This window comes from Filicampus tigris, chromosome 20 (genome assembly GCF_054856515.1).
Source record: "Filicampus tigris isolate MCC_2025a chromosome 20, RoL_Ftig_1.0, whole genome shotgun sequence".
NCBI classification, from domain to species: Eukaryota; Metazoa; Chordata; class Actinopteri; order Syngnathiformes; family Syngnathidae; genus Filicampus; species Filicampus tigris.
The window spans coordinates 14,277,823-14,305,574 of NC_141236.1; the positions used below are offsets into that span (position 1 = coordinate 14,277,823).

At 42.0% G+C, this 27,752-nt stretch overlaps 2 protein-coding genes across 10 annotated transcripts in view; both read left to right on the forward strand.

The window, feature by feature from the left end:
• mthfd1l (methylenetetrahydrofolate dehydrogenase (NADP+ dependent) 1 like) overlaps positions 1–10,359 on the forward strand; it is a 40,518-nt gene extending 30,159 nt beyond the window's left edge. For all 8 annotated transcript variants that reach the window (XM_086019844.1, XM_086019846.1, XM_086019847.1 and 5 more), the window contains 8 exons: positions 123–262; positions 1,351–1,392; positions 3,040–3,143; positions 3,230–3,407; positions 3,845–3,952; positions 4,056–4,208; positions 9,127–9,248; positions 9,706–10,359. In XM_086019844.1, the coding sequence (XP_085875970.1) occupies positions 123–262; positions 1,351–1,392; positions 3,040–3,143; positions 3,230–3,407; positions 3,845–3,952; positions 4,056–4,208; positions 9,127–9,216 (815 nt within the window). In that variant the 3' untranslated portion in view covers positions 9,217–9,248; positions 9,706–10,359. The remainder of the gene's footprint in view (positions 1–122; positions 263–1,350; positions 1,393–3,039; positions 3,144–3,229; positions 3,408–3,844; positions 3,953–4,055; positions 4,209–9,126; positions 9,249–9,705) is intronic.
• Positions 10,360–11,351: 992 nt separating this feature from the next.
• Positions 11,352–27,752, forward strand: part of akap12b (A kinase (PRKA) anchor protein 12b) — a 33,264-nt gene continuing 16,863 nt past the window's right edge. The window contains exons 1-3 of one of the 2 annotated variants that reach the window (XM_086019840.1): positions 11,352–12,155; positions 12,552–12,912; positions 24,661–24,736. In XM_086019840.1, the coding sequence (XP_085875966.1) occupies positions 12,562–12,912; positions 24,661–24,736 (427 nt within the window). In that variant the 5' untranslated portion in view covers positions 11,352–12,155; positions 12,552–12,561. Of the gene's footprint in view, positions 12,156–12,551; positions 12,913–24,660; positions 24,737–27,752 lie in introns of those variants that run through there. The other variant, XM_086019841.1, reaches the window with a different exon arrangement.

Below are 27,752 nucleotides of genomic sequence, written 5' to 3' on the forward strand. Positions count from 1 at the left end.
ATTTGGAGGCCATATGCTTGATCAAAATGTTGATACTCTCCATTTGCTGTTAATGATTTGGAATGTGTTACTTATTAATAATGAGGATGGTGAACAGAAAATGAAAACTGTGCACTTTGCAGTGACCGAGGCCGGCTTTGGGGCGGACATCGGGATGGAGAAGTTCTTCAACATTAAATGTCGGACTTCAGGCTTGAGGCCCAGTGCGGTGGTGTTGGTTGCCACTATTCGGGCACTGAAGATGCACGGCGGCGGCCCCAATGTAAGTTCCATCAGCACGCTGTCACGATAAGACTGAGCAACCGCCATTGTTGTGACACTTTGCCCACTGGCATTTTGTTAACAGCCTTTAGTGGTCTTGTAATGTGACAGTATTTGAAATTCCAGAAACACCACTTTAGATTTTTGAAGAGCCATACTGTTAAATAACTGCTCCTAATCAAGTTTGGGAGAGGACTGAGCATTTCTTTATGTAGATCCAACTGCAATAACAACTGATTACACGCACGCATGCATAGTGAGATTGAATTTAGGGCCTGTGGCGGGAAACTGTCCAAATGCACCACAGATGTCCAGTCAGATGAGGCGATGAAACGATTACAGTGGGTTTCAAATGTTTCAGGGCTGATTCACGTGCAGTAACTATTTCACGCAGCAAGCCTACTTGTCATCCCCTGTACAGATAAGCACAAAAACGTCACGCTTGCTTACATTTGTAGTACTATCAATCACATGAATAAAACAAAAAAATATCTGGGCCCTGAGCAACTTGTCATCTTCAGTCGACAGAAGTGACAAAATGGCCGCCCCCTGCGCTAGCTAAAAACGGGTGGATTTCTCATAATTCCACAAACGCAATATTAATCAGAATGTCGTGTTTAGACTAGTAGGCCTGCATAGAACATATTCTGGAAAAAATATGTTTGGGTTGACTTCCGCTTTAAAGTGCACCATTTAAAACGGTAGATAAGAGCATTAAAGAGATTTAAAAACAAATTAAAGAAATAAAAAATTGCTTACGAAAATACCTAAAAGTGTGCACAGTGCAAGAACAAGATTTTCATGGACAATGGATGGATGGATGATTTTAAAAAAATACTTTGAAAGACCTTAATCATAATCTTTATTCATTCATATTATTCACTCCAATACTCTGATACCAGCATTTTTTTTGTGTGTGTGTGGGCGTGGGAGGCTTTTGTACATGGATGTTTCGTGTTAGGTATTCACGGGATTTCACGGCTTACTTTGAGCATTGTGTTTCTAAGAAGCTTTTAAGGCTAACATTTGACACAGATCTTTCAAAATGTATCCCAAATTCATAACTCGTATGATTATTTCTGTTTTCAGGTAACCGCCGGCGCACCCCTTCCAAGAGAATACATCGACGAGGTACGAGACACTTCAATATTCGTATCTCGTTTAGTTGTGAACTTGTGACAGTGGCATATAAGCAGCAAAGTATTTATGTGCACTTGTTAATTGCATTTAGGCGTGACGATCAGGATGCTTGCAGCCCAATTAAAGCTCCTTAAATTCATTAGGCAAGGCAAGACTTCAATTACGAATCACTCATTTGATCATTTCTGTTACGTAGTTTGGGAGCCCAGCTGCGAGTTATTTTTTTGTTTTTGTTTTTTTTTTTTTTTTTTTTGGGGTGAACTCGTGACATTTGCACACATACATAGTTACTGTATGTAGCAATGGTTCATATTCCATTCTGACTGTAACACATAGCCCAAAGCTGAAATTAAACTTCATTTATTTAATTTTTTTTTTTTTTTTTTTTTTTTGGGTGGGCTGCAGTTGACGTTTCATTGCATTCAGCTTTTCTTTCTGGCTATCACCTATTTTCACGCTGACATTTTTCCCTTTCATTATAGCCACTAATGCGATAAAGAGTACCGTAGTTACTTGATCGACAGCTGAAAGCCAACTTTGAATGTGGTTTTCCAGTAATGTGGAGCTGCTATCCTCATATCTGGATGGGATCAAGCGCGCTCCAAGGCAGATTCAGCTGACTAAATAATGTGGCTGTGTGTCTTAATTGCCGAGCCTGTAATGAGAACCAGAAGTAGTTGGGGCAAAACAGAGCTGGTGAAATGAATTTATGCGACCGGTGTGGCTCTGCTTGAAAGGCAGCTTGCAACGCGCACGCACACACAGATTGGATTTCTGCGGTCAAACGTGGGTGTAACGATGTGCTGTTCCTGTGCTTGGCAGTCTAAGCCGTACTCCCATATGTCATACGTATTTCTAAAATATGTTGTTACATGTTGTTAGCAGGATGCTGGAATAGCGATGCAAATGATGTCTTTAGGGCCACACCGTAAAAACAAAATACGATGAGTGGGGTGGGTATAATGTTACAGAGAAAATAGTCATATTGGTCTGAGAATAAAGTTGAAACACTTCTTGAATAGTCATACTGCTCAGAAAATACAGGTGAACTATTTCTGCACTAAAATGAATAAAATTGAAATTGAACATTTGTGTGATGCTACGAGGAAAAAAGAATGTCATGTTATGTGATTTTATTTTATTTTTGAGAAATGCAAAACACGTGTAATATCGCGAAATATGAATAGAACACTTATGCTTAGCTGATCGAACTAAGCCAACAAAATATGTGCTTATGCTTGTAATATCTTGTAATATATACTGTATATATTTGAAGTTGTCAAAAAAGGATCTTGTGAAATTACTTTTCTTGTTAACTTCAGATTTTTTCTGGGTGTGTTGTTGTAACTTTATTCGCTCCATCTCAAAATGCCCTTCATAAGAAAATGGATGATTAAATGGATGATTATTGTCATATTTTTTTCAGTGTGGCCCTATTACTCTTTTGTGATATAGAAATATCTTCTGACTGCAATATCAGCCCATTTCAATCAAGTGGATGGATCACTTTCGTTTTGTGTCCAAATATTGTCCGCTCAGCGAAACAGAACTCTTGCCAGCCAGCTGTGTTACAATAGTCTCAAAAGCACGCGACTTTGAATACACTTTATTGATCATTTCTGTTTCATTTTCTTGCAGAATCTCTCCCTCGTTAAAGATGGCTGCCTCAGCAATCTTAGAAAGCAGATCCAGATAGCTCATCTGTTTGGGGTTCCGGTCGTGGTAGCGCTTAATGTCTTCAAGTCAGTATCACTCCTTCACTGCCTTTTAGCCGATGTAACGTTTTGTTGTCATGGTTACTGAGCGTTGCTGCCACGAACCCTTTCAGGACAGACACCCAGCCAGAGATCCAGCTGGCGTGCCAGATCGCCAAAGAGTGCGGGGCGTCCGACGCCGTGCCGTGCCACCACTGGGCGCAGGGAGGCCGAGGTTCTGTGGAGCTTGCCCAAGCCGTGAAAGCCGCCAGCAGCAGACCAAGCAACTTCCAGTTCCTCTACGACACTGAGGTGAAAGGCGGGTCGCTATTTATTCCGGTGGAAAGTTTCCCACTTGAAAAGTTCCTTTAGGTTAGGAAGCGGAGGTGAGAGCGGCTTTCAGTCGGAAATCAGTCGATGCCTATACATTACTTATCATTGCTGCATATTTGGATTCGTTTTTGTTTTTTTGTGAAGCAGCGTCCAGATTGGAGAATTTTGATTGGAGGGAGTTGGGAAGAGGGGGGGGGACATCAGCTGTTTTGAATTAGTGTGCCACGGAAGTTATGACTCCAATTAACTTATCCTGTGTCCGCCCATTCTACAGTATGCATCTGTATGCTTGCCAAGCATTCAACAACAGGAGGACAATACGTTACCGTCACACAAGACTCATTTGATTACCTCCCATCATCTGACGTACCGCAATAGGGCTTGCGTGCTCTTTTTGTTTTTCTTGGGTGTGACAGATGCCAATCATGGAGAAGATTAGAACCATCGCCCAAAAGGTGTATGGAGCTGATGACATCCAGCTGTCCTCTGAGGCCATGGACAAAATCAATTACTATGGTCAACAGGTGAGATTGCAAGCTCCACACGATGAACTTACTGTGTATGTCTGAAACGGATTTTAACCATTATTTTTCTCTCTTTTAAAAAAAAAAAAAAAAAAAAAAAAAGGGCTATGGTTCTTTACCAATCTGCATGGCCAAGACCCACATGTCCCTGTCCCACATGCCGGAAAAGAAAGGCGCACCCACTGGGTTCATTTTGCCGATCCGAGATGTTCGCGCCAGCATCGGCGCTGGCTTCATCTATCCCCTCGTGGGAACGGTATGTAGGTGATGCGCACGTTTAACGTAATCCAATTCAGAGAATTGATGAGGACAGACTTTATGATCTCTTAGTTTAAGATATCGGGCTTCCCCGTAAGCAGCCCAATCTTGAAAGCCGCAACATAACGCAGCTCATGTTTTGTGGTTTGTGTATGAATTGAGCCAGTCCTGTGGTGCACGACATAACGCAAAGTTAATCAAAAACAAAATTTGTGCCATATGCGTTTTTTTTCGCCAGCTGGTTGGACCCAGATGAAACCTCTTGGTTGGTAATGGGCTCCAGCATGAAGGGAGCAGGTTCCTTAAACATTTCACGTCCTGCTGTTTCACCACGATGCCCCTGAGGGCTGGGCTTTGATTGGCCGATGAAGAGGTGTCAGACACCGAGCACGCTGGGAAGGGGCGGAGCCGTCTCCATGTGGCGTCTGCCCCGGTCTGTCAACTCGGTCTTTGATCTGCTGTGGCCCGTGGAGTCACTGGTCCATTGACGACCCTTGAACTGTGACTCACAACCAAAACAGAGTCTCGTAGTAGTTCTTTGAACTGTTTATTTGATCAATAAGTCTCTTTAACACAGACATCCGGCAAAATAGTAGTACGCAGTCATAATTCAAGGAAGTATTTGTATTATAAACACTTGTATTTCTCTCTTCGTTTGTACCCCAAATTGTTTTTCATGTTTCGTATATTTTTTGTGATACTTATGGTCCCCTCCAAAAATATCGGAACAGCAAAATCAAGTCAAGTAAGTGTTTTTCTTGTATACTGAAGACATTTGGGCTTCAGATCAAAAGATGAAAGTCACACAAAAGTTCAGAATTCCAGCTTTTATTTCATATTTAGATCACAAACCCATCTTACATAAACGACCGGATTTAGTAGTTCGATTATTCAATTAAAAAACGAAAACACCTTCACATGAGACTCGTCAGTAGTATTTGTTAGCATACTAGCCTACATAAAGCGCTAGCATAACATTCAACATTGAAGTATTCCTAGTCGCTTATGTATGTGTAGCCTAAACGTGTTCATCCCAAAAAGCGGCTTTTTTTCTGCAGAGTGTCCGTGCCCACAAACATGGCAACAGGCTGTTTTGTCGCTGGAGTGGTGGGAACCCAACCGTTTAGTCCCCACTCACTGACCCCAGGACGGCGGAAACATCCGACCAATCCGCGTCTGGTGGTGGGGGTGTGAGTGTGAGACCACGGGGACATTTGGTCCTGGGAAAAGGGGGTAAGGGGTCTTTGCAGGGTTAGGAATCAGGAAAGGGACTGATGTCATTCTTCTGAAATGTGCGGGAGGGGTGAAAAGAAGACAATAGAACCCTGAAGAGTTCATATCCCGTGGTCTCCACTGCACCATTCAACCCGAAACGGCTCCGATTTATCGAAAACCTCCTCCTCAAGCGGGAAATTTCACAACTGATGCTCACAACTGGTTAACATTTAACAGCTGAATATATTTACCGTATAATTTAAGGGGCCTTGCGAAAGAATCCACTTGAGATAAAAGTTGAATTGAAGTCATTTGGTCCAACTTCATATTTTATAGCATTTTAGTGGTGCAAAAGCCCACAAGTGCAGTAAATGTTGCTGTCTTCTCAGCCGACCTGGATGTTTTACTGCCATTTCTTGAGTTAAACCCCGTACTGTATTTATTACTTTTATCTCAGACGATGCTGTGCAATCAATCCATATGTTGATCAAACCCGAGCAACTCCCGACGTCCGTGGCCAAATAGTCCGTCTGTTTCAACAAGTTTCTCAGCGTTCCACCAATTCACCCTTTCGGTTGTCTGACGCTCGCTGTACTGGAATTGTCTGATGATTTTCTAAATTGTTTGCGTTGGAATTAAATTCTATAATCCCCAATCGAGCGAGCTACTGTTATTTGGAGAAGGAGACATTCTCCACAATTAGCGTGAGTCCGAAACCCTCAGGGTTATTCCCAGACAAAGACGCGCTGTGTTTTGTACTATAATGGGGGGACTTATGCGGTCAAGTGGAGCATCCAACTTTGGCTTTGTGCTGTGTTGTTTGCAAAGCTTTTCTCAGACATGAGACGCAGGGAGCTACACCTCAATTCTCCAATTGCCATCTTGTTGTATCTTTTCATATTAAAAGTGGTGTCCGAAATCAAAATACTACTTTGAACAGCACCTTTTTTTTTTTTTTTTAAGTCAGTTTCCATGGAATTGTATTCATTTATTCACAACAGTCTCCCATTCATTGCCTTCAGTACGTGGTTGCGGATATATTTGTCCAATCAGATACTGTATCAGCCTCTATGTGTTGTCATGTCAGTCTAATCTGCCCGGGGCTTCAGAATCTTTAGAGCTGGGCCATGTAACTTCAATTATATTACCAATGCGACCGTTCATTTAACTCATCAGATTTTTTTTTCTTCTTACAAAGTAATTGACAATTAAGATACTGTGTATATATAGTACAGTGTTTTTCAAACTTTTTTGAGTCAAGGCACATTTCTTCCATTGAAAAAATCCCGCGGTACACCACCAGCTGAAATTGTGGGGAAAAAAGCTCATTTTAACAATAAGTGTTATATTGTTTATATAAGCATTTTTTAACATCGAAGAATGACGTTAACGTCTTGAATAGGAATTAAATAAACACAAAGAAAAACATATTTTATAATGTGTCATATTGATACTCAGTTTGAAACACGGGCCTGTTTGAATAAACATGCGTCATTAATTCGCTTGTCTCTAAACAAAGACATTTAGCTAACTTCTGCTGCTGCCACCTGCTGGTATGGAAGAGTACTACATTGTAATAACTTTATGATTACGCTGCCAGGCGCTAGACCGCACGGGCACACAATTAGATAATTTCCCACGGCACACCTGACAATATTTCACCCGTGTGCTGCGGCAGAGTTTGAAAAACACTGATATGGTACATTCATTCATTTTGCTTGTAACACATACATTACATTAAAAAGTGCCAAATAAATAAAATATAAGAAACAGAAACTTCATAAACAGTATACATTTGAAAACAATACATGATGATAACAAATAAATCATAATATTAAATAATAATTCACTTAAAATGGCATCACAGTTGCTCAGAGCTCAGGTAACCACCAATCATGGCTCATCTTGTGGATGTCACGTGACCAAACTCAGAAAACAAGTGAGCCGTCATTGGTTGTTACCTGAGCCCTGAGTAGTTGTGATTTCATTTTTAGTCGACAGCAAGTGGCAAAATGGCCGGCCTCTGAGATGGATAAAAAGGTTTTGTTGCTTAAGTCATATTCTACAAATGCAGTATTACTGTGTTTAGACTAGTGGGGCCGCAGAGAACATATTGTAAAGTAAATGATGTTTGCCTTGACTTCGCCTTTTGTTTATAAACATTTTTGGAAGAATTTGGGAGATTTGTAAAAAAAAAAAAAAAATTAAAAAAAACTGCACACGGATTTTCGCAATACCCATGATTGGCAGCGGTCGACTGTACATTCTTCGGACATCATGGCTACTTGGCTAACTCTTTGGCGTCAAAGGAGGCCCATGGGATGAAGCGGTGTCCCCATTGTTGCATGACTAATTGTAGTCCATTAGATAACGACGTAATGTGACTCAATTGAATTCCTTCAAGCCTGCTCACACGTTGAGTCATGTGTGGCTTGTAGAGTCACGATGACCTCAGTACCAGTCATCAACGGTTGGCTCGGAGCTTGCTGTATGTACTCAACCCCCCACCCCCCCCAGTTTTGTTTACTTGCAGTGCCGCCTTTCCTTTCCCCGCGCAGGAAATTGCCTGGTCACTTCCTCCCGGCTCATTCCCACTAATGGCCTTGTAAAGCTGGCCCTGGGTCACAGGCAAGGAGGCATGCAAAGAATGCTGCCAGATCATTTTCTTGTCCCCTTGGTCAGACAGTTTTTAGGGCGAGACTTTTTGGGAAAAAAAAGACATTGGCCTCTGATCAGCAATGCTGTGTAAAACATTTTTTTTGTCCACCAAACACCTTTTTAGGATCAAAATAAAAATTGTGACAATGTTCGTGGCATTCTGCCATTTACTCCAAACTGTAAAAACCACAGGAAAGTCATTTTGGTTCCCTCCCCGTTAATATAGGTCGGAGCCTGCTCTTGTTAGCCTAAAATAGCTTCAAAGCTAGTTGCCCAATTTGTCTGCCAAGTGTGTCATGTTGTGCGTGTTTACGTTTCGCACACAGACTTCATTAGAAGTTATTACACTGAATTGTAATGCTGTTAAAATCACTAAAAGTCCAAATGTGTCTCCTCTCATGTGCTGCTCTCCCAAGATGTTTCTCTCTTATTCAATAAATCCACATGATCTTGCTACGTCCGGCTCCTCATAGTGAGTTACAACATATACTGTACTCACATGTTCACAATAAATTGTTCAATTGCTGATAGGATCTGTTAATGTTCCCACAAAAATGTGGCTGTAACTATTAGGTTTTTTTTTTTTGGATGTTTTTCGCAGGCTGTAAGGACAAAGTCACCATTGACCGGTTGAACGAGTTCATGATGCCTAAAGGTTGTCGGTCACCACACTGTTCTATAGTCCGGAGTTAACTCTAAATGAGTGTAAATTATAGTCATTGAACCGGCAAGTTTTGATAGAAAGTCTTGGGAGCCGCTCATCTGGCGCATACAGCGTGTTGTGGGGACAGTGTTAATTTCAAGCTACAGCCATTATCCAAATTGTAATCCTGCCTTTTGATTAGATCCTGACTGCACTCGTGCTTTTATCACATCACTCAAGAAGCACTGACCCCGATCCGTTATCCGTACCGCTTATCCTCACTAGGCTTCTTTTCAACGGGAGGCAGGTCCGGACTGCTGGCTGGGCAGTCTAGCACTCGCGCTCTTGTCCCGGGCCTTGACTTTGACACATGTCCTTATGCGTCTCGTCTTCCCTTCAGATGAGCACCATGCCCGGCCTGCCGACTCGACCCTGTTTCTACGACATTGACCTGGACCCGCTCACTGAGGAGATCACGGGGCTCTTTTGAGCACATCAAGATCTGAAACAGGAAAATGTTTGGTACTTTTACATAGGTCCTATTTCTCTCATTTGCCACCAAATGGTTCAGTTTCCACCACGCGGTAGTGTTCGGTCGCTGCAGTGTGGTTAAGAATGGTACACCGTGACGTTTTTTAAACGGGCCCACCAAGCGTTTTGCTGTATGTTATCAACAGTCCTAGAATATTTGGAATCGGCCATGATGACCAAGAATGCTGTGAGTGAGTCAACCGAGGCATTTCTCCTTATCAAAACACATCAGCTGAAGGGTCTTGGTTTGGACCCCGAGGACATTATTGATCTTTTCCATAATGTTTCACTTACTCGACATCAGTCTCTGCTCGATTCTGGACCAGTTCCAATCCCTTGAATCATCCCCCCCAAATGCATGAGATGAGACGATACACTTAGAGATCAGCAACATCACGCACGCACACACAAGCTGGTTCTAAATGCGTCATCCTGTTTCTTTTCCCAGGCCTCAGGATGCGCACTGCGTGCACCATCAAGACTCATCGCTGATGGGAAACGCTCTGCAATTGTTCCCAGCAGCTCATATCACAACTGCGTTCCGTATGCTGTCTTTGCACGTGTGTAATATGCCAAAGATGACGCGGTGCAGATGCTTTTTGCCTGTCTTCGCAAACCTCTCCTTTCAGGTGTTTTACTCTTTCTTTTTAATTATATTTAAAGCATTACTCGCAGGCAAGTAAAGCTGCTTTTTATACCGGATGTGAGCTTTTTACACAACTCGGGTACACAACCAAATAGCTGTTGGACGCACAAGTAGACTTTATGTGGAGCAACCTTTTGTCTCCTGCTATAGCAGCAGCACTCTTACCATATCAACATCACTGTTAATCTCACTCCAGTCTTTGTGTTGTTACATTTCATTTGACAGGGTCACATTTATAAACCACGGTATCGCTCATCACACTGTCAATAGTCAGTGGCTAATGTATTGTATACTGAATGTGTTGTATGTGTTTCATGGAGGGTTATACATTTCGAAAGGAATCTCAGTGGCTACATTAATTGTGTCCGAGGCTTTTTAGTATTTTCCTCAATTACTTCAGTGTATATGTTGATCATCAGTTGTTTGATTAAGAAATACATTCATTTACTCCCTAAACTGTGTTTTTGTTTTTACTTGACACTGTGCCTTTCCTTGCAAAACTATATCACAGATTAAGTGATTGTTTTTTGTTTTTGTTTGTGCAGTATCTTGGCAAATCCAAATGTAGAGTTGTGCGCCTTCAGTTGAGCCGCAAAATATCGCGCAATCCTGCGGTCAGCCGGAAAAGATGCGCTGCGATTAAGCGCAAGAAGAAGAGACAGAAAAGGTCCCTAACTAATTCCCACAGATCAGAGAGAAAAATTCCTGATGGTATTTCTTTATACTCCACGTGTGTTACTTACAGCAGCAGTTGTTTCAAAGTTCATGAACCGTCTATTGCATTATATCAGATTTTTATTATTAGATGAAACTGTACAGTTTTTATTTGTTGTATCTCAGATGTTCCACCTATTCTGAGCAAGTCTCAACCCCACTGTAATAAATGGCGGTTCAATGTATTGAGTTTGCACTTGTCACTAAGGTCCTTTTTCTGTCTCCTCCAGGATGTTTTGTGAGCATGGGGGAGCTGCCCAGCAGCACCCCAGGGTGCAACGTCGGTCGTGATGAGGTGTTTAGGTGCTCAACATAGAAGTCGTGTGTGCACATGCGTGTCTGTCACCGGCAGCATTCCACATCTGTGCACTCTACTATTGTGTGTATGTGCGTACCGGGCTGGATCTGACACTGAACTACAGTCGTGACTGTAAGGAATGTGCTCGTATATACAGTGGTGCAACAATAGCTGATTCTCTGTATGCGTATGTGTTTAGGAACCCTCTTGAGTGGATGACAGACATGTTGATGAGGAGCCACCGTCATGGCTTCGCGATGCGGTGGAACATAACCCTAACGTCTTGAAATGACTCAACATGTCAAAAGTTCCTGACTTGTTTACGCTCTAACCTTTTAAATACAGTTCAGTGCGACCCCACTCAATTGCATGTTGGCACCTTGAGATAAAAGCGACCCAACTTTAGGAATTTTCCAAGATTTGCGTTTGGCCAATGTTTTTAGTTCTTACCCTGATTGGCAAGCGCAAAGTTGAGATTCAGTCTCTGAACGGTGGCAGTGAGTTCATTTCACCTCACTTCACAGTAAGCAGCAGTTTGGAAAATACTGAACTATTCATCAATTCATCCTGTGTGAAAGCAAGAACCGTATTTATTTTGAATGGCATCACAACCTAAATGGCTGAGGTAATAGTTGTCAAATGTCAGACTTTTACATGTTTATCGGTCCAATTTTTATCCGCCACCTGCGTGTAATGCAAAGCAAGCGGAGGGAGGCCAGTATTAGTTATTTACTTCTTGTGTGTTCCAGTTAAGAGGAAAGCAGCGTCATGAACCAGCTGGAGTCATAATCCAGACAAGACACGATGAAGGGAGCGAGAAATAGAAATCACATTCTGGCCGTGCGATAACCATGAGCAAAAATATTGTGGTTTTATAGTATTGCAATTACAAATGTTTGCATTAATAACTTTTCCATTGAACACGCTCCTTTGGGCCAGACTGTTAATAAATGCCAAAAGATCATAAATTGAATTTTTGAAATAACATCAGAGCGTAGACAAAGCCCATGTCAGCTAGCTAGTTATCGGCCTCTGTAGCAAGTCTGAAGTATTTATTTCTCCTTCACCTTTTGTAGACAAGCTACCTCCAATTTGTCGAAGAGTGATGGGTGGTTGTGGTACTCTGGTTAATGTGACATCGTATTGGATGTATTGCCTCTTTATTCGCAGTATCTGAAAAATTCTGACATTTTGTCAGGCTCACTGACTACTTGCACCAACAAGCATCATGCCACCTATGGTAAGTTTTAGCCTTTTTAAAACAACTATGTAATAGAAAATATTTACAAATTTCATATTTGATATTTTTCAACTGCTTTTAATGTGCTTTTTTAATTTACCTTTAACCAAATTGTCTGACCTCTTTGCAAAGATAATACACTTCGTAAGTAATGTCATAAAGTATTCTCTATCAGAACAAGTATTTTTTCCTTTTTAAAACCGTGGTATACCTTGAAACCGGTAACCAACCCATGCCTGCAAGTCTTTCTGTTTGAAAGCTAGCAATCTATTCATTGTGAATGACTCCTCAAATGTTTTTGTCTTCTTATGTGTAATGGGAATATTTTATTTTTACCTTTCAAACTAAGTGTTGTATTGCATGTTATTGCATTGTGCCATTTGCATCCTCCATCAGCACCCCAGTGATGCTGCAAGGCGTGGATCCCCATGTGATTCTGGCAGGAGGAGGAGGAGGGTGCTGTAAAAGAGTTGTCTCTCTCTCCCTCTTCATCCGTCCAGGTCACACTCCAGTGCGGTTACTCAGTACACAGGTCGCACTTTTGCAGTCAGTCAGGTTTTATTTGTTCTTCTTTCCTGGACGTGGCGGTGGAATATCGACTCGACCCCCCACCCCCCCAAGAAAGCCGGCACACAAGCACCGTTGCTCGGCCATGGGAGCAGAGAGCTCAGTGCAGCGGGACGTCGCCCGGAGCGGGGAGGAGGAGGATGCTTCAGCCTCAGTATCGGCGGAAGGAGGCTGCGCCCTCGACAGCAAGGTGCTTTTCGCTCTTTTTCTTTTTCTTTTTTAAAACACATTTAAATCTTAAAACACTTTTTGCATCCCCGTCGCCTGGCACCTGTCTGCTCGAATTTTGACGCATTTTTTTTTTTTTTTTTAGCTGAGTCATGCTTGAGAGTGACGACGTCCCGCAGTCATAAAACAGATTTAGAACACGTCTCTGCCGCTGCACCATTTAAAAAAAAAAAATAGTTGCAGTTTGTGAAATAAATTTACCATCTTAAAAAAAAGCAAACGCTTGATACAAATGCAACAGCTTGACGTCTAAATGATCATTAATCCTCACTGATGCTTTTATAGTGAGTAATGAGAAAAAGTATAGCATTGTAAATTAATGGTTCGGGAATAGTCGGTAGTTCGTAAAATATGAACAACTTTGATTTGATAAATTTAATGTTATTGAATGGTAGTTTACAGAAATCCAAATATCCACATCATACTTATTGCCCAAGCTGCAACCAAAAGTAAAACTTATTTTACAAATATCGTTTATGATATATTTTTTAATTATTTCATTGTTTGTGGATGTGTATAGAAAAAAAACAATCAAGCATATGCACTGCCCCAAATGAACCCTGAAATTAAACATAGTATATATTTTTTTTTAAACCAACAACAAATATTTGTCTTATTTATAGTTTACATTTTTACTGCAAGTTTTTAAATGTTATTTCTTTTTTCTAGTGTATAGAAAACCATTTGGGAAACCTGAAACAAAACTATTCAATTCAGTCCAAATACAAATCTAAAACTTTGAATTTTTTTTTCAACTTTGGCTTTGTACATCAAAAATCAGACCTCTAAATTAGGAAATACATCCATGTAAACAAATGTTTTTTATCTTCAGCTTCAAATGTTGTGTGAAGCTTTCAAGTGTAATCAAGTAGGCCTATTTTTAAACTCATGACTTCAGAATTGGATTAAAAAAAACAACTTGTGAATAATTAACCTGCAGCCTCTCGGCTCAAAAGCACTATGCGAAGGTTTGTTTTTAGCTCGTGTGTTTCTCTTTTGGCTTTTTTTTTTTTTTAAACTATAACCCTCATACCGCCAAGATGTGTTCCAGTGCATGTGATCTAGTGTCTGACTCAGCACTCTAACCCGGGTGTAAATTGCTCAGCGTTGTGCGAAGCGATATTTGGGAAGCGGTCGCTAATGACCTTGTGTTTGTACCACCTGCTCTGTTCGTGCCTCGTCTCATATATTCTATTCTCCTCGATGTATTGACTTGTTTTTATGCCCCCTGCTTTGGTTAAGCCTCATTTGTTTTGTTCTGTTGCCTTTTATTTTTATGGGTTACAGGTCACAAAGTCACACTTCTGTCTCCGGAGGTGGCTCATACGCTGTACTTAAAAACAAGTACAGATACTTGTGTCTAACAGTATCTTTCTTATGCCTACACAAAATGTTTGAGCAATGAAAATATATCGGCTTAAAGGCTCGGATGGCTGGAATTTCTCCCGCCGATTTGTAGCGTGGCTTCTCCACGCCGTCATAACGAGGCACTCTAAAACGGCCATGCAAGCACTAAGTGCATGTTCCCACGTGGCTATCAAGTCCGACTTAAAAAAAAACCTTTCTCATCGTGACGTGCGCACACTCGCAGGTGACAACGAGGGGCTCTAAATATCACCACAATTACAAACTGTTCTTTCTCTTTGCATGTTTTTCAAGTCAAATTTCCGAATTTGACCTTACAGGGTCTCTAAGTACAGTCAGGGAGTGTTTGTGCTTTGTTAGTTCCCACCAATGCCACCTGCTCTTTTCACGCCTCAAATTGTCTTCTATTGCCTTTTTTTTTTTTTTTTTTTTTTTTTTTATGGGCGGCGGGTGAAAAAGTCACACTTCAAGTCGTCTTGAAAGGTCAAATGACACAATGATGGATGTGGCACCTTAAGCCACGGAATAGTCGCCGCCATGTTGTTGTTTTTTCCGCATGTAATAAGTCATTGATTGAATCATCATGGTCATCACAAGATTGTCATTGTTCTTTTATCTTAAACTCAATTCCAAGCCCATATTAGTTTAATTAACTTAATAGAGCAGACAGTCACATGCCTTCTTGCTGTACAAGTTTAAAGCCAAACAGTACTGATAATTACGATGAAAGTGCTTACAGATAAACTGACTGGAGGCGAATGTTATTTCGCTTGTAGGGTGTCCACCTGCTCAACATACACAAAAATCCCACACCTGGACTTGAAACCCTAACAGTGGGCTCGAAATCCGTAAATGTTAACACTTCTCCAAGCCCTACCTCGAAACCATGATTTGAACCCCTAACGACAAACTCTAACCCAGGCTGGAAACCCCAACCCTAGAAACCCTCACTTTAAGAACGACCACAGCTGCATAGTAAGTGCTGTACATAAAGTCAACTTCAGACATAAAAAACAGTCAATTTAATACCATAAAAAGAGTTGAAGGCCAAAGACTAAACATTGGCGGGTTTTAAAGATGGATTTGCCTAACTACAAATCCTCTACCACCTTCCAACTCAAACCCTCCCGAGAAACTTTATTTTCTAACCCTGGCTTGAAAACCGAATCTTGTCTCAAAACCGTGCTCTGAAACCATAACAAGTCTGCAAGATTAAACTATGTACAATGTGCTCATAAGTAATACGTGCAAAAGTGGAAAAAATAGTTTAGACGTGTACACTGTACTTCTTTTGGCCCACCTTATATGTGCTGCGTGTTCCATAAAAAGTTATTCAACAAACATCTCAGGTCAGTTTCGTTAGCTGTGTTGACGAGGGGAAGAAAATGCCACTCGATCAAAACAATTCCAGTGAATTTATGGTGGCTGGACAGAGGCTGCATCATATGACAAAGGTTTGAGAAAGATAAATGTGCATCTGACATCCAGTCAATAAATATCCTCCACACTTGCGTGGAGGAATTTAAGCAATGCTCGGCCTTCTCATAACATGCCTCCTCAAACCACCTTTAGGAGTTTGATTAACCAGCCCAGGATCCTACATGTAGGATTATGGCAGTACCGTAGCAAAAATAAAGCACAATATCATTAAATACCGTATACGATGTTTTTAAGGCATCGAGTCGAAAGCTCATTCATGCTGTACGACATTTGACGAGAGCGCATGTAGCTGTGCACTTGTGCTACAGGAAGGAAATCAGCTGCTAAGGGTGGAGGCCGCAAAATATAACCACAACCAAACAAGGTGCAACTAAGTCAGCATCTGAGACTCTTGAGAGTACAGTAGTTACATTAAAAAAAAGGGGGGGAAAAACAACCGATCGTCAGTGCTATCTTCTTGACTCAAAGCTGACAGGAGCCTTAAAGTCAAACGCACATCTTTTTTGGCTAACGCTCAACGTCGTCTGACTTTCTAGTTGAGATTATATCAATGTAAAGACACTTAATCTCGGGCGTAGGTGTTTGCTGTGAAAGAAGCGCACATCTGCACACAATCAGAATATTTTGAATATTGCAGACTGTCTTCTTGTTGTGCATATTGCAGTTAAAGTGGAAATTAACCCAAGCATATATTTTTTCAAGAATATGTTCCCAGCAGGCCCACTAGTTGAAACACGACATTCTGATTGATATTGCGTTTGTGGACTATTTTTTAATTAAGCAGCCAAATCCATCCATTTTTAGTGAAAATGACTGAAAATGACATCACGACTGCACAGGGCTCAGGTAAGGACCAGTCACGGCTCAGCTTCAGAAAACAGGTCAGCCGTGATTGGTCGTTACCTGAGCCCTGAGTAGTTGTGATGTCATTTTCAGTCGACAGAAATGAGAAAATGGCCGCCCCCTGAGATGGCTAAAAATGGGTGAATTTTGCTGCTTAATTAATAGTCCACAAACGCGATATTGATCAGAATGCCTTGTTTCAACTAGTGGGCTTGCATAGAACATATTCTCGAAATAAATATGTTTGGGTTGACTTCCCCTTTAAAGGCGTCAACAGACTTAATTTCGTTGCGTTATCTGCTCCTTGGTATCACTTCCTGCCTGCCACGTCCAGAAAGCCCATTACGCTCGTGCTTCGGCCGAACCGTGCAGCAAAAAGCAGCCATACGAGCGGAATGTCAGGTGCTTATGTAACGTAATGTACGCCGATAAAACCCGCTACGTTCCTGTATAATGAGTGGCGGCTGATCAGACGCTACCGTGGCTCTTATTATCCTCTTTAGCAGGGAGGGGGAATTGTGGGCTGGGATGTGGGGGGGGGCGGTGTTCAAACAGAGGAGCCATTGAGGATGGGCTGGGACAGGGGACAAGCCCACCCGGGGGGCCCCAGTGTGCATGGGCCCAAAAAACAAGAGGAAGGAACCAGCGTGAGGCAGAGGATGGGGTGGGGGGCGTTTTGGGTGGGCAAGGGGAAAGGGGCAGAGATAGAATAAAGAGGACGTCACGTAGGAGAGGCACATGAATCACACCGTTGTTCTCCTGGGCCAGTGAAAATGTCGGGGGGGGGGGTGCTGTTGAAAAGTGAGCGAAAGTACAGCAGAGCAAAGCTTCCTACTTGTCTTACTAGTAACATTTTGCATACTAGTAGGACAACTTTGGCAGACTGGCAAGACAACGGCATTTTACTAGCGAGGCAAAACTGTACAAGTTGACATCTGCGTGACGTGTTACAACTAGTAGAATGTCGTGTTTTTTTTCTACTAGCGCCTTCCATGACATTTCTGCACACTAGTAGTGCAACTTTTGCCTACTTGTAGGACACCCACAGTAACTCTTGCTAGTGAGGCAAAACTACTAGTGGGCATTTGTGTGCTTCTAGTAGGCTGGGAAACTACTAGCGTGTGACACTTGCCTTTGAGTTAAGCCTAGTAGTGTTGCTTACTATATTTTATTAGTAAGGTTTAATTGCGTACAAGTAGGCCAAAGTGGCAAAAGTAGTACATTTACATTCCAGAGCCTGTATGTTTATTTATTTTTTTTACACAGGTACATTTACTTAAATACAGCCTTTGAGTACTTGTGCCACCAATGCTTGAAACGCCTGCCACTTCATGTAAGCAGAACATGTGGCTCACAAACGGTGTCTTCCATTTAATGCGTGGGAAACAAAATCCCCCGTCCGCCATGTAAATAGACATATGCTCAAAAGTATTTGGACACGTGGCCGTCACACCTGCAGGAAGAATATATGGAGCGGCTTTGACTCTTCTGCAGAGATTTCTGGCTCACAAACTTTTCAAGGTGGAGGGCGAGCAATCAAGTTCTTCCGCACTAAACCTATCCAAGCATGTCTTTAAGGTCCTTTCCTTTGCGCAGTGTGGAAATGAAAACGCCCTTGCCTTCAGTTTGAAACAGAATTGGCCAAAATGGTTTGAGATGATGGCCTGTTGCAAGCCAAAACAGCAGCACGTAAACAACCTCTCTAGATAATTACAGCCGAGAGAATTACATACCTCATGTCTTTTATGACCTCTTGCTATATTGCGTTTTTTAATGGGTTTTAACAGTGTACTTTCTTACTGCGATGCCCTTGAATGTGCGGATGCAGAGCCACGGTCACTACAGCCAATATCTGCTTCTCTCTTATTGTCCCCTACCACCTCTTGATCTCCTGACAAACTAGAGTTCATGTCGGATCCAAGCATTCTGCTTTAATGAGACGGCATGTCCACCAAATTGGCATAAAAATCGCATCAAAAAAATAGACCGCAGTCTGATTTCCTTCCATCAAGCTGTCTGGACTAAACTCGTTTCCCACATCATTAGTCACTACATTGAACTGACAATCCAATTAAGCCTCTAATTAAGTATCAAAATTAGATAACGTTGACGAGATTCACAATGGCATTGAAAAAGGAAGTTGCAAGGAGATTCACATGTTCGAAATGTAGACTGAGCATACAAACAATGCGAATACAATATTTGAGCAGAGATGAGGATTATCACATGCGCGCAGGTCACGGCGGACGCGTTTGCTATTCAAAATTGGCTAGGACGGCTTTTGCTCTGACCAACCAATCAGACGATGGAAAAATGCCGACGTCATCGAGGGCCAGTGAGAAACGGCCCGCCCCTGCCCGGGGGCATTAAAGTTGTCACCTAGATGCAACCAACACGTGTACGCAAACTCTAACAAGGAGTCGCAAAGTGGATATAAGTCATGTGATGTGTGCGTGTTACGATAAATACAAAACCGATGATTGCCGACACCCAGGCTCTTGCCACACTGTTGTTAATAAACCCAAGAAGGCTTTTATTTACTCAAGTACCAGTGGACGTTCATTTCGCCTCATTTGTACAAAAATGATTTGACTACATACACCGCGGTTATCCTCGTTCGTCCCTCTGTCTACGCCATGACGTACAGTGATACGGCGTTTAAGTGTAGCAAGTTTTCAAATGAAGCTTTGGACTTGGAATGTATTGCTTCAGCGGCATATTTTTGAGGCAATGCAGCATCCATCAGCAATGTCGAGAGAAACGGTGCGCCCAGCAGGCCGGTTACAGCAGCCCAGATTTGATCAATCGCCGTCACGACGAGACTTTGCCGCGTCGGCAGTTTGATCTGACGCCGCCTTTCATGAATACGTAAGCATTTCAGTAGGTTTCCACGGCCTGGAGCTTTGAGCAGCTGCTTTACACGATGGCTTCCTTGATAAAGGTTAAGATGGCAGCAAAGCGCTCCTTTTGTCTGAATGAAGAAGGATAAGATGGCAGCAAAGCGCTCCTTTTGTCTGAATGAAGCTCCTCAATTTATGTCACGATAGTTCCTGGCACCAACACAGCAGCAAAACACTTCCTTTGTCTAAATGAAGCTCCTCCTCCCTTGGAACCTTTGTCCGTTTTTTTTTTCTTTTTTATAAACCTGTGCTTGTGTTTTAATTAGGCCCGCAAAAGGAACGTACAGGGTGCACTTCATTCCCACTCAGCTTGCTTGTCTTTTTATGCACATCCATATTTCATCAGTTCTGGCCCTGATGCAGCAGTTAAGAGCTTCACTGAGCACAGTGGATGCTGATGCGTAGGGTGTGTCTGCATCTGTGTGTGTGTGTGTGTGTGTGTGTGTGTGTGCCTGCCGATGGGAGTTGAGTCATTTCAAGGACTAAGGGTGAGTCATTGCTTTGATGCTACTGCTTTGTGGCTAAGCAGACAATATTGAAGGTGGCGTGGCCCCTTTAATCTGTCAGCCCCCAAAATGTCTGAGGTGTGCACGATCAAAGTGGCACAAGTGCAGAGGTTCAAACATTTTTTTGTTTTGCTTTCTCACACCTGGAGCCGTGTTACGATTGCTCCATTTCCACTAGCACCTTGCGGCATGTGCAAAAGACTCAAAGCAGGTCCGTTTTATTTTGAACATCAGCCAGCAGAGATGCTCTCGAAGATCTAGTGAAAAACTAAACAGATACACCATGTCGCCAGATGTCTGTTCGCAAATCATGTCCAAATATGTCCATCTGTATATTCCTATGACAATAGTCCACTCATAACTTGAGTGGTGCTAGTTGATGGAAAAAGCATTCAATGTCCCCCAGGAATGCATTTTGAATCTCCAGATGGCCAGAAAATGCACATATTGTTTCAATACATGCTGTATTTTTTTAGTAATAGGTAGATATTCTACATTTATCTGATTATTCGATTGGCTTAGGTACTGCATATCTATTACAAGGTGTACTGTTTTGCAAATGCAACTGTTTCATTATTTTTCACACCATTTCATCCTTCAAATTTCCATTCTTTTAAATGAACCCGTTACCGTTCCAGCGTATTTCCGTGGTAGCGCTTTCGTTTAGTAGGACAACAATCAGGGAGTCCTTTGTGGCCTCAAGGCATCCAAAACAAGATGTCTGGCTAATTAAAAGCATGCTTTTAATCAGTGTCTCTCCCTTTCCCCAGTCATGTGATGCCCATAATGTTTTCATAGATTCTCGGAGGTCAACAAATGGGTGCATATTTGTTATTTCAGCTCAGTTAGAGAAGCAGGCCCCTCCCCTGGGGTCAAACATTGGCCAGTGGTCCCGATTTGCTCTGCGTCCTGAGAGGGGGTCTTTCCTGCGACCCGGCTGTTGGTATTTGCTGTTCAAGTGCGGGCCACATAAAAGCAAGCCGGTGATGAAAAGCAGACAAGCACACGGTGGGTGGGTGGCTGGGTGGTATGGAGGCTTTGGGTTCAAGGGTTAGCAGCACTGATGTAGGTAGGGCACGACTAGGACAGGTGTTTGCTGGGTTTGCTTTGCATCTCTCGCTCAAAAGCACAATGTAACGGCACGCAGCTGTGTCACGTATATCATCACGAGCAGTTCACAGTATTTATCGAATAAGAACATGGAAAGAATACATCTGTAAAATTCATCTCATCTGAGATTTTGATGGTTAAATGTATTCGTGTGCAGATTCCAACGTGGTTTGCTACGTCAAACTTTGCTGGGACATGTTTTGCTATTTGAATCGCACGCTAACTTAAAAGTCACTCCGTCCAACATCGAAATCCAACATCAACATGACAGCCAGTTTGTGAAGAGTAACCAATTTTACGTTGAGCTGCGTCCTTGTGATACCCCAAATGGCAAGGAGGCTTTTTGATGTTTTAACCAAAAGTAGTTCCGAGCGCAAATCCACTTAGAAAGTGATTTGAGCTCGCATCTTATAACAGGTTGAAATTGTTGAAAGGTCACGTTAACAACCATGCTAAAGGTGAGAGAAAATGGTTTTCCCGCCTATTCTCATTTATTTTCGACACTAATAAAGTGCCTGTATGTATTCGCTAACATTAATTTATACAAATTGAAAATATAAATACCAAAAAGGCAAGCATATAGCTTGGCAACCATAGCTAATACTTTTGTGCTTCGGCATTACTTTATTCACGAAATACACCATTTTTTTTCTGCATTCAAGTGTTTCTCCGTGGTCTACTGTTTTAAAAAAGCTAACAAAAGTGGTTTGTAAACTTAAGACCGTTTGAAGATAGGCATGGCGCTTTAGCTATCATGATGAAAATGTGGTTGTTGTACATGAATATGGGAAAGATCTATAATGACAAAGAAAGCATTTAGCATTCCCTTGTCTGGCCAATCATGATTAAACTATGGCTAAATAATCTTAAATGTACAAAAAGCTTTGTTGATGAGTGTTAAATGGTTGTCGGCCATGCTAACAACCATGCTAATGGTGGAAGCACTTTGAAACTATTTATTTTGCAGTCTAAATGGCAAGCTACTGTGTGCATCATCTGAATCCACACAGAACCTGTTTTGTTTTATTTATATATTATTTAGAAGACAGCCCCGTTCTTCTCATATTGTGAGACGGGAGAATTTAAAAGCTGGCCTCTTGGTTTGCATTAGTGTTCCCCACGTCTTTGTTTGCTTTCAGGGATATAAATCTCCCCTGCCGGCCTTTGCGGAGTGATTTCGGAGACAGGCGGTCGTCACCGCTGCTGTAGCCAAGAAGTAAATGAGGCCCGGCGCAATCAAAGACAAACAAAATGGAAGCAGTGAAAGAAGAGTGTGATGATTGAGGAGATCATTGTCTCGTGGTGCTCAGTGCAGTGGAAACAATGGGAGTGTGTCGTTGATATTTTGCTACGCGGCGCACCGCATCATTTGATGCTGTAGGCTGGAAGGGTTCCCCAAGTATCAGTCAGTGTTAGGAGGATTACTTGGAGAAATCCAACATCCAGTACATGGCTCTCATACAGACTGTGTGTAATTACCCCAGCACGTCAATCAATAGTTCCAGGGGGAAAAAAGTTGTATTGTTATATGACCACAGCTGCAATATTCTGAGATTTCGGTGGGGGAAAAGTCATAGAATCACAAAAATACAGTAGCAATATTACAAGGGAAAAGTTGTATGTTTTCCAAAATAAGTCCTATTTCACAAAACTAAAAGTGTGTAGAAAGGACAATAGACCCATCCTCTTTTCTTCTTCCCAGAGCAGATGTTAACCGTCAAGTCAGTCTTTCGGTCTTTGTGGCGCACCACGTTGCCCACTGAGACGAGAGGGGGAAAAAAATGTTCAATTGGCTGCCAAACCGCCACATTTTCTGCCTGACAAGAGAATTCAGCATCAAGTTTTTGGCTCGGTTCACTTTTAGGTTAGAAGCGTGATCAAGGCAAACAGGATTGTCCTGAAGATGAAAGCTACTTTCTTTTACTCATTTAAACAGCAAGATTAAGTAGAAACAATTTAACCAACTGTCAAGATTTTACTGTGTGATACGGATGGTATACAACATTTGGGCCGCGCTGAAAAGAGAACACATTTTGATATATATTTTCTTGTATTTTTGATATACATAGTGTTAAGTTGGTGGCCATATCGTTTGCTGAAAGATATGCTGTAAGCGCAGCGGATACAAGGAGCGGCCATTTGGATGAGGTGTGCTGACAAAGTGAGCAGGGTCAGGTGTTGGTTGGGGGGGGGGGGGGAATCTTTGGAATGTTAGAGAATGGGGGGCAAGGAATCCCGGGAATGAAAGTCATGGGTTGGACTAGGGCAGGACGGGGTCGCGGCAGGTCCAAAGGTCCACTGGACAGATCACGTTGCAGATATGATCGTACATGCTGATGGCTGGGGAAGGACCAAAATTTGCGAGCGTAGCAAATTTTCAAAGTTGGAAACTTTCCAAGGCAATTCATGGCCGGTGAGGCAGGAATTTACAAAATTGAGGCTTGGCTCTTAATAGGGAACTTAAATATAAGGGAGAATACATTTGACAGTTGTACCTTGGTTTACGAATGCCCCAACTTAGTCATTTTTTGACGCCCGAAAAGTAAGTACAGTACAGTACGCGACGAAATATCTGACCTTTGTCACTTCCTATCACTGACTATCAGTAGCCGCAATATTGTACAAACATAAAATGGAGGATTCTTCCCCGTTGTCCCATCATTTAGCAAGCCCCCCCCAAATTGTCCCGAGCAGGGTGTTTCCTGCAAGCAGTCATTTTCCACGTTTTTCCTGGAAGAGTTTGTGCCCCCAGTGCTCCATTAGCTTGATGAGCATCCCTGCGGGGAGGCTCCGGTTGCCTCTCCTCTCCTGGCCTGACTATTGTGAAACTCTCACTCGGAGATGCTCGCTGCCAGGAGGAAACACTCTCTGACTCACTAGATAAGGCTGTTTGGAGTTGGGCTGTGTCTTGTTAACTTGTTAACATACTATACTTGTGTGTGTGTGTTCATCATGAAAAGAGCCTGTTGCTGCTTCTGTCTGCGCGATCCAACAGAAATACCTTTTCCCAACCTTGTTTTTGTCCTTTTGCCACAGGAACCAAAATACTTCATGTTTGCATTTCTAAATGAGGTCGAGGAACGTCTACTTGTCCTGAACATCCAATAGCATTCCAAAGATTTTTATTTTTTTTTGTCTACAGTCGGACGTCGTAAATAGTCTAACTTCCCAGGCATCTGGAATGAAGTATTAGAGGTGAGGTCACAACAGATGGAATCTACTTCTACTAATATACAGTATCTCTCAAAATATTTGCACTGGTCAAAAAACCCTCACGTTTTATTTGAACCATTCTGATTGTGGACTGAGCAACTGTATGGATGCGATACTGTTTGTTTTGGAGCTTCCCAAAAGGGGCTGGAGGGAACCCCTGCATTCCGTGGCTGATCTTTTACACCCGTTACAAAAAATTGCACTTTTATAAAGGAAGCATTTATCTTTTGGGTTTGTATCCTTTAGTCTCATGCTAAACTAAGCTGACCAGGTTCAGGATATCTTAGAAATGGAAATGGTATAATAGTAAAATATCTCTTTCGATTCTTTCAGTCCCTGCAGAAGAATGGACAAATCTCCAGCCTGACCAGTCTGAGTGGACACTCGGAGGACAACACACTGGCAGGAGGTATGTGTGCGTGCGTGTGTGTGCGCTCCCAGTCCTGTGTGCAAATGTAGTGCAAGATCTGCTCACTAATCCCCCCCTCCCCCACACTTTTCACGTGTTTTCAAAATAACACTTCCCCCCCAAAAAATCTGCAAAGAAAAAAAAAAAAAGCCAATTTTTTTGCAGATTTCTGTACCTGGTGTAAAGTTCAACAAATACTAAAGGATGTGAAACATCCAAATATCTTGCCTGTAATTCATGTCTTGTTGTGGTAGAAAAAAAAAAAAAAAGGCCACAAATATAGGTTGTACAAAGGTAAGACGACCCTGGATATGAGACGTGAGCCGGTGATTAATGCGTCCAATTTATTATGATTGTGCGCCTCCATCCTTAACCTGCGGTGCTCCGTCCCCGCAGCTGCACGTGTTTATTATCTTTGCCGTTGCTATTGTGTCAAGCTCTGTCTGGGAGGGCCGCAGGGGCGTGTATACACCCTCCCTAAATATTTAGCAGGCCGTGACCCGGGCCCTGCGCAAAGCAAGCCTGCGTGCTTCATAATACGCCGTGGCCCAAGGGAAAGCGGTAACCCAACACGACTTGAAACGCAGAGAAATGTCACATACCGCGCTTTCAAATAAGCACTTTAATAAGCTATTTCATTAAGCGGCGCTGTCTGTTTATAGAGTAACCCGACACCCTCTTTTTCATGCGCGGCTTCACATCAGATGAGATGATGACTCCGCTTGTGAATGGAAAAGAGCTGTTGAACTGTCACCGTATTAGTTCCTAGAGGGAAAGGATGATGCGGCAGTCGATTAACATTTGACATTATGTGTCATCGTCCTTATTTCTTAACAAAATGCTTTGTTTTTCACAATCTCATTTGCACAGGGATTGAGTATTACGTCATGGAAAGGAGCAGTAAATTATACATCCAAACAGGTTGAAAATTCTACAGGAAATAAATTATGTCAAGTAGCAGTTCATTATAATTAATGTAAGGTTTATAATTAGCATTAGTTTTAAGAATCTGCACATTTTCATTAGCCCGTCTATGGGGTTTTGCATTATATGCTAGCCATAAGCTAGCTGAAATTGTATGATTTGGTTCAACATTTTTTGTTGTTTAAACATACAATGTATTTTGGTTGCTGTGTACGTTTTAGAGTAGACTTCAACACTTTGCCCCTTATTGAAAGAAATGTGTGATCCAGAGTGAGAACGGGCGCTAAGCAACACTTACAAATGTATCTTTTAGTCAGTTTGAATGCATAGCTGTCGAGATTCCAGCCAATGACTAAAACATTTTAAAGATAACCCCAGATCACATAGTGTGTGAGACCAGCCAGGACACCTCCCATGTTGCTAAAACACTACTGTTGTTGTTTACCCCAATAACTGTCCCAGTTGGGAATGACATTATTCCTAGTTCAACATGTTCAATCTTCTGAAATGTCAAGATGACGAACGTTATAAATGTCAGCACTACACTAGAGACCTTCTGTTTCTCCCTCTCATTTCCCGACACGTGTTAAAAATCATAACTTTAATCAATCCGAGCGCTCGGGCCCAAACGTGTGATACTTTTGGCAATCCACGCATGAGAGCCTTCTTGTCATTATTAATGTGAAATGTCATCCCGACAGTGTAGTGAAGAGTAGAGGTAGCGCAAGTATTCACGCTGTGTACTTGAATAGAAACATGAAGTGCTGGTCTTGCCACAGGTACTTTGGAAAAAGTAATCTGATTAATGATTACACCTTTAAAAATACCTTAGTTGCTTTACTGATTACTTGATTTTATAAGCAATGAATGTATACTTGAAAGTGACTTTTTTAGTTACATTTCAGCAGCTGCACAAGGCACATTAACTAGGACACATACATGAGCACCACTGACGGACATGAATTGTAGCACTCACTAAGATAACGTAGCACCAAACGTAGCATAGCATGCTAACTTAACACAGGCAGTTACCACAAGTATTGTACAATTTTACACACATGAAATGGTGGCATGAAATTCGTTTTCATGGGCACAACGGGAGAAGATTTTGAGTAATATGTAAAATACTGCTAGCATTGTAACTTAAATGAAATTAAATGATTTTTTTTTTGTATTACAAGTCAACTTGACTTTCATCCCCTTAGTGTCGGCTACAAAAAAATCTAAAGCTGTTCAACCAATAATGGTGATGTTATAAAGTTCTACTAGTTAACATACAACAATTCATTAGTAAGACTAGTAGACCTCAAGATCAAGGATATGAAATAAGCTCAAACAGCTTTCCATATGTGCAAAACTAGTCCGCTTTTTAAAAAGCCTCAAGGCTGCGGCTAGAAGGGTCACGGGGAGTGAAAGGAGAGGGAGCTATTGGCACAATGGGAGACAGTGAAAGGTATCCCAGCATTCCCTGTATCTCCAGTGTGGAAGCTGATAAACTGTCACTGTGGGAGACAGGAAGTGCAATCTACCTGATAACAGCCAAAAACAACAAAAAGACAAGGCTGCACATCAAAAGGACAAAAAAAGCAAACTGAATACATCACATGCAATATTTCAATTGCTTTGTCATTATTATTGTTAGGCCAACGAAGCCTGCCTTTTGAGGACTGCGCTATACTCAAAAACTTTGGTAGCCATCTTTATCATGAGTAGACCCACGAAACAAGTCTCAAAAGCCTTGGCTAAAAAGTCACAGGAAGTCCACTATTTTGTTCAACGTGGCCCTCTGGTACTTTTGCTAAAAAGACACGATTAACTAAAGTGCCCCAAAAGTCACGTTTTACTGGACTGAGCTACTGCTACTGCTAAATAATGCCAAAGATACACCCGATTCGTATCTTAATCTGTAATATGTCGAGCAAGATTGATTTTCTCTGATTTCGAACTCCACAAACAACAACTATTGAGTGGCATGTTATTGCGCTTTTCCAAGTCAGGGGTCTGAAATTTCCAATGTCGCAGTTTTGTGGAATGCAGCATTAAGTATGGAGCTGATGGTTTTATAGTTTTACAGACAAAAGGGAACATAACG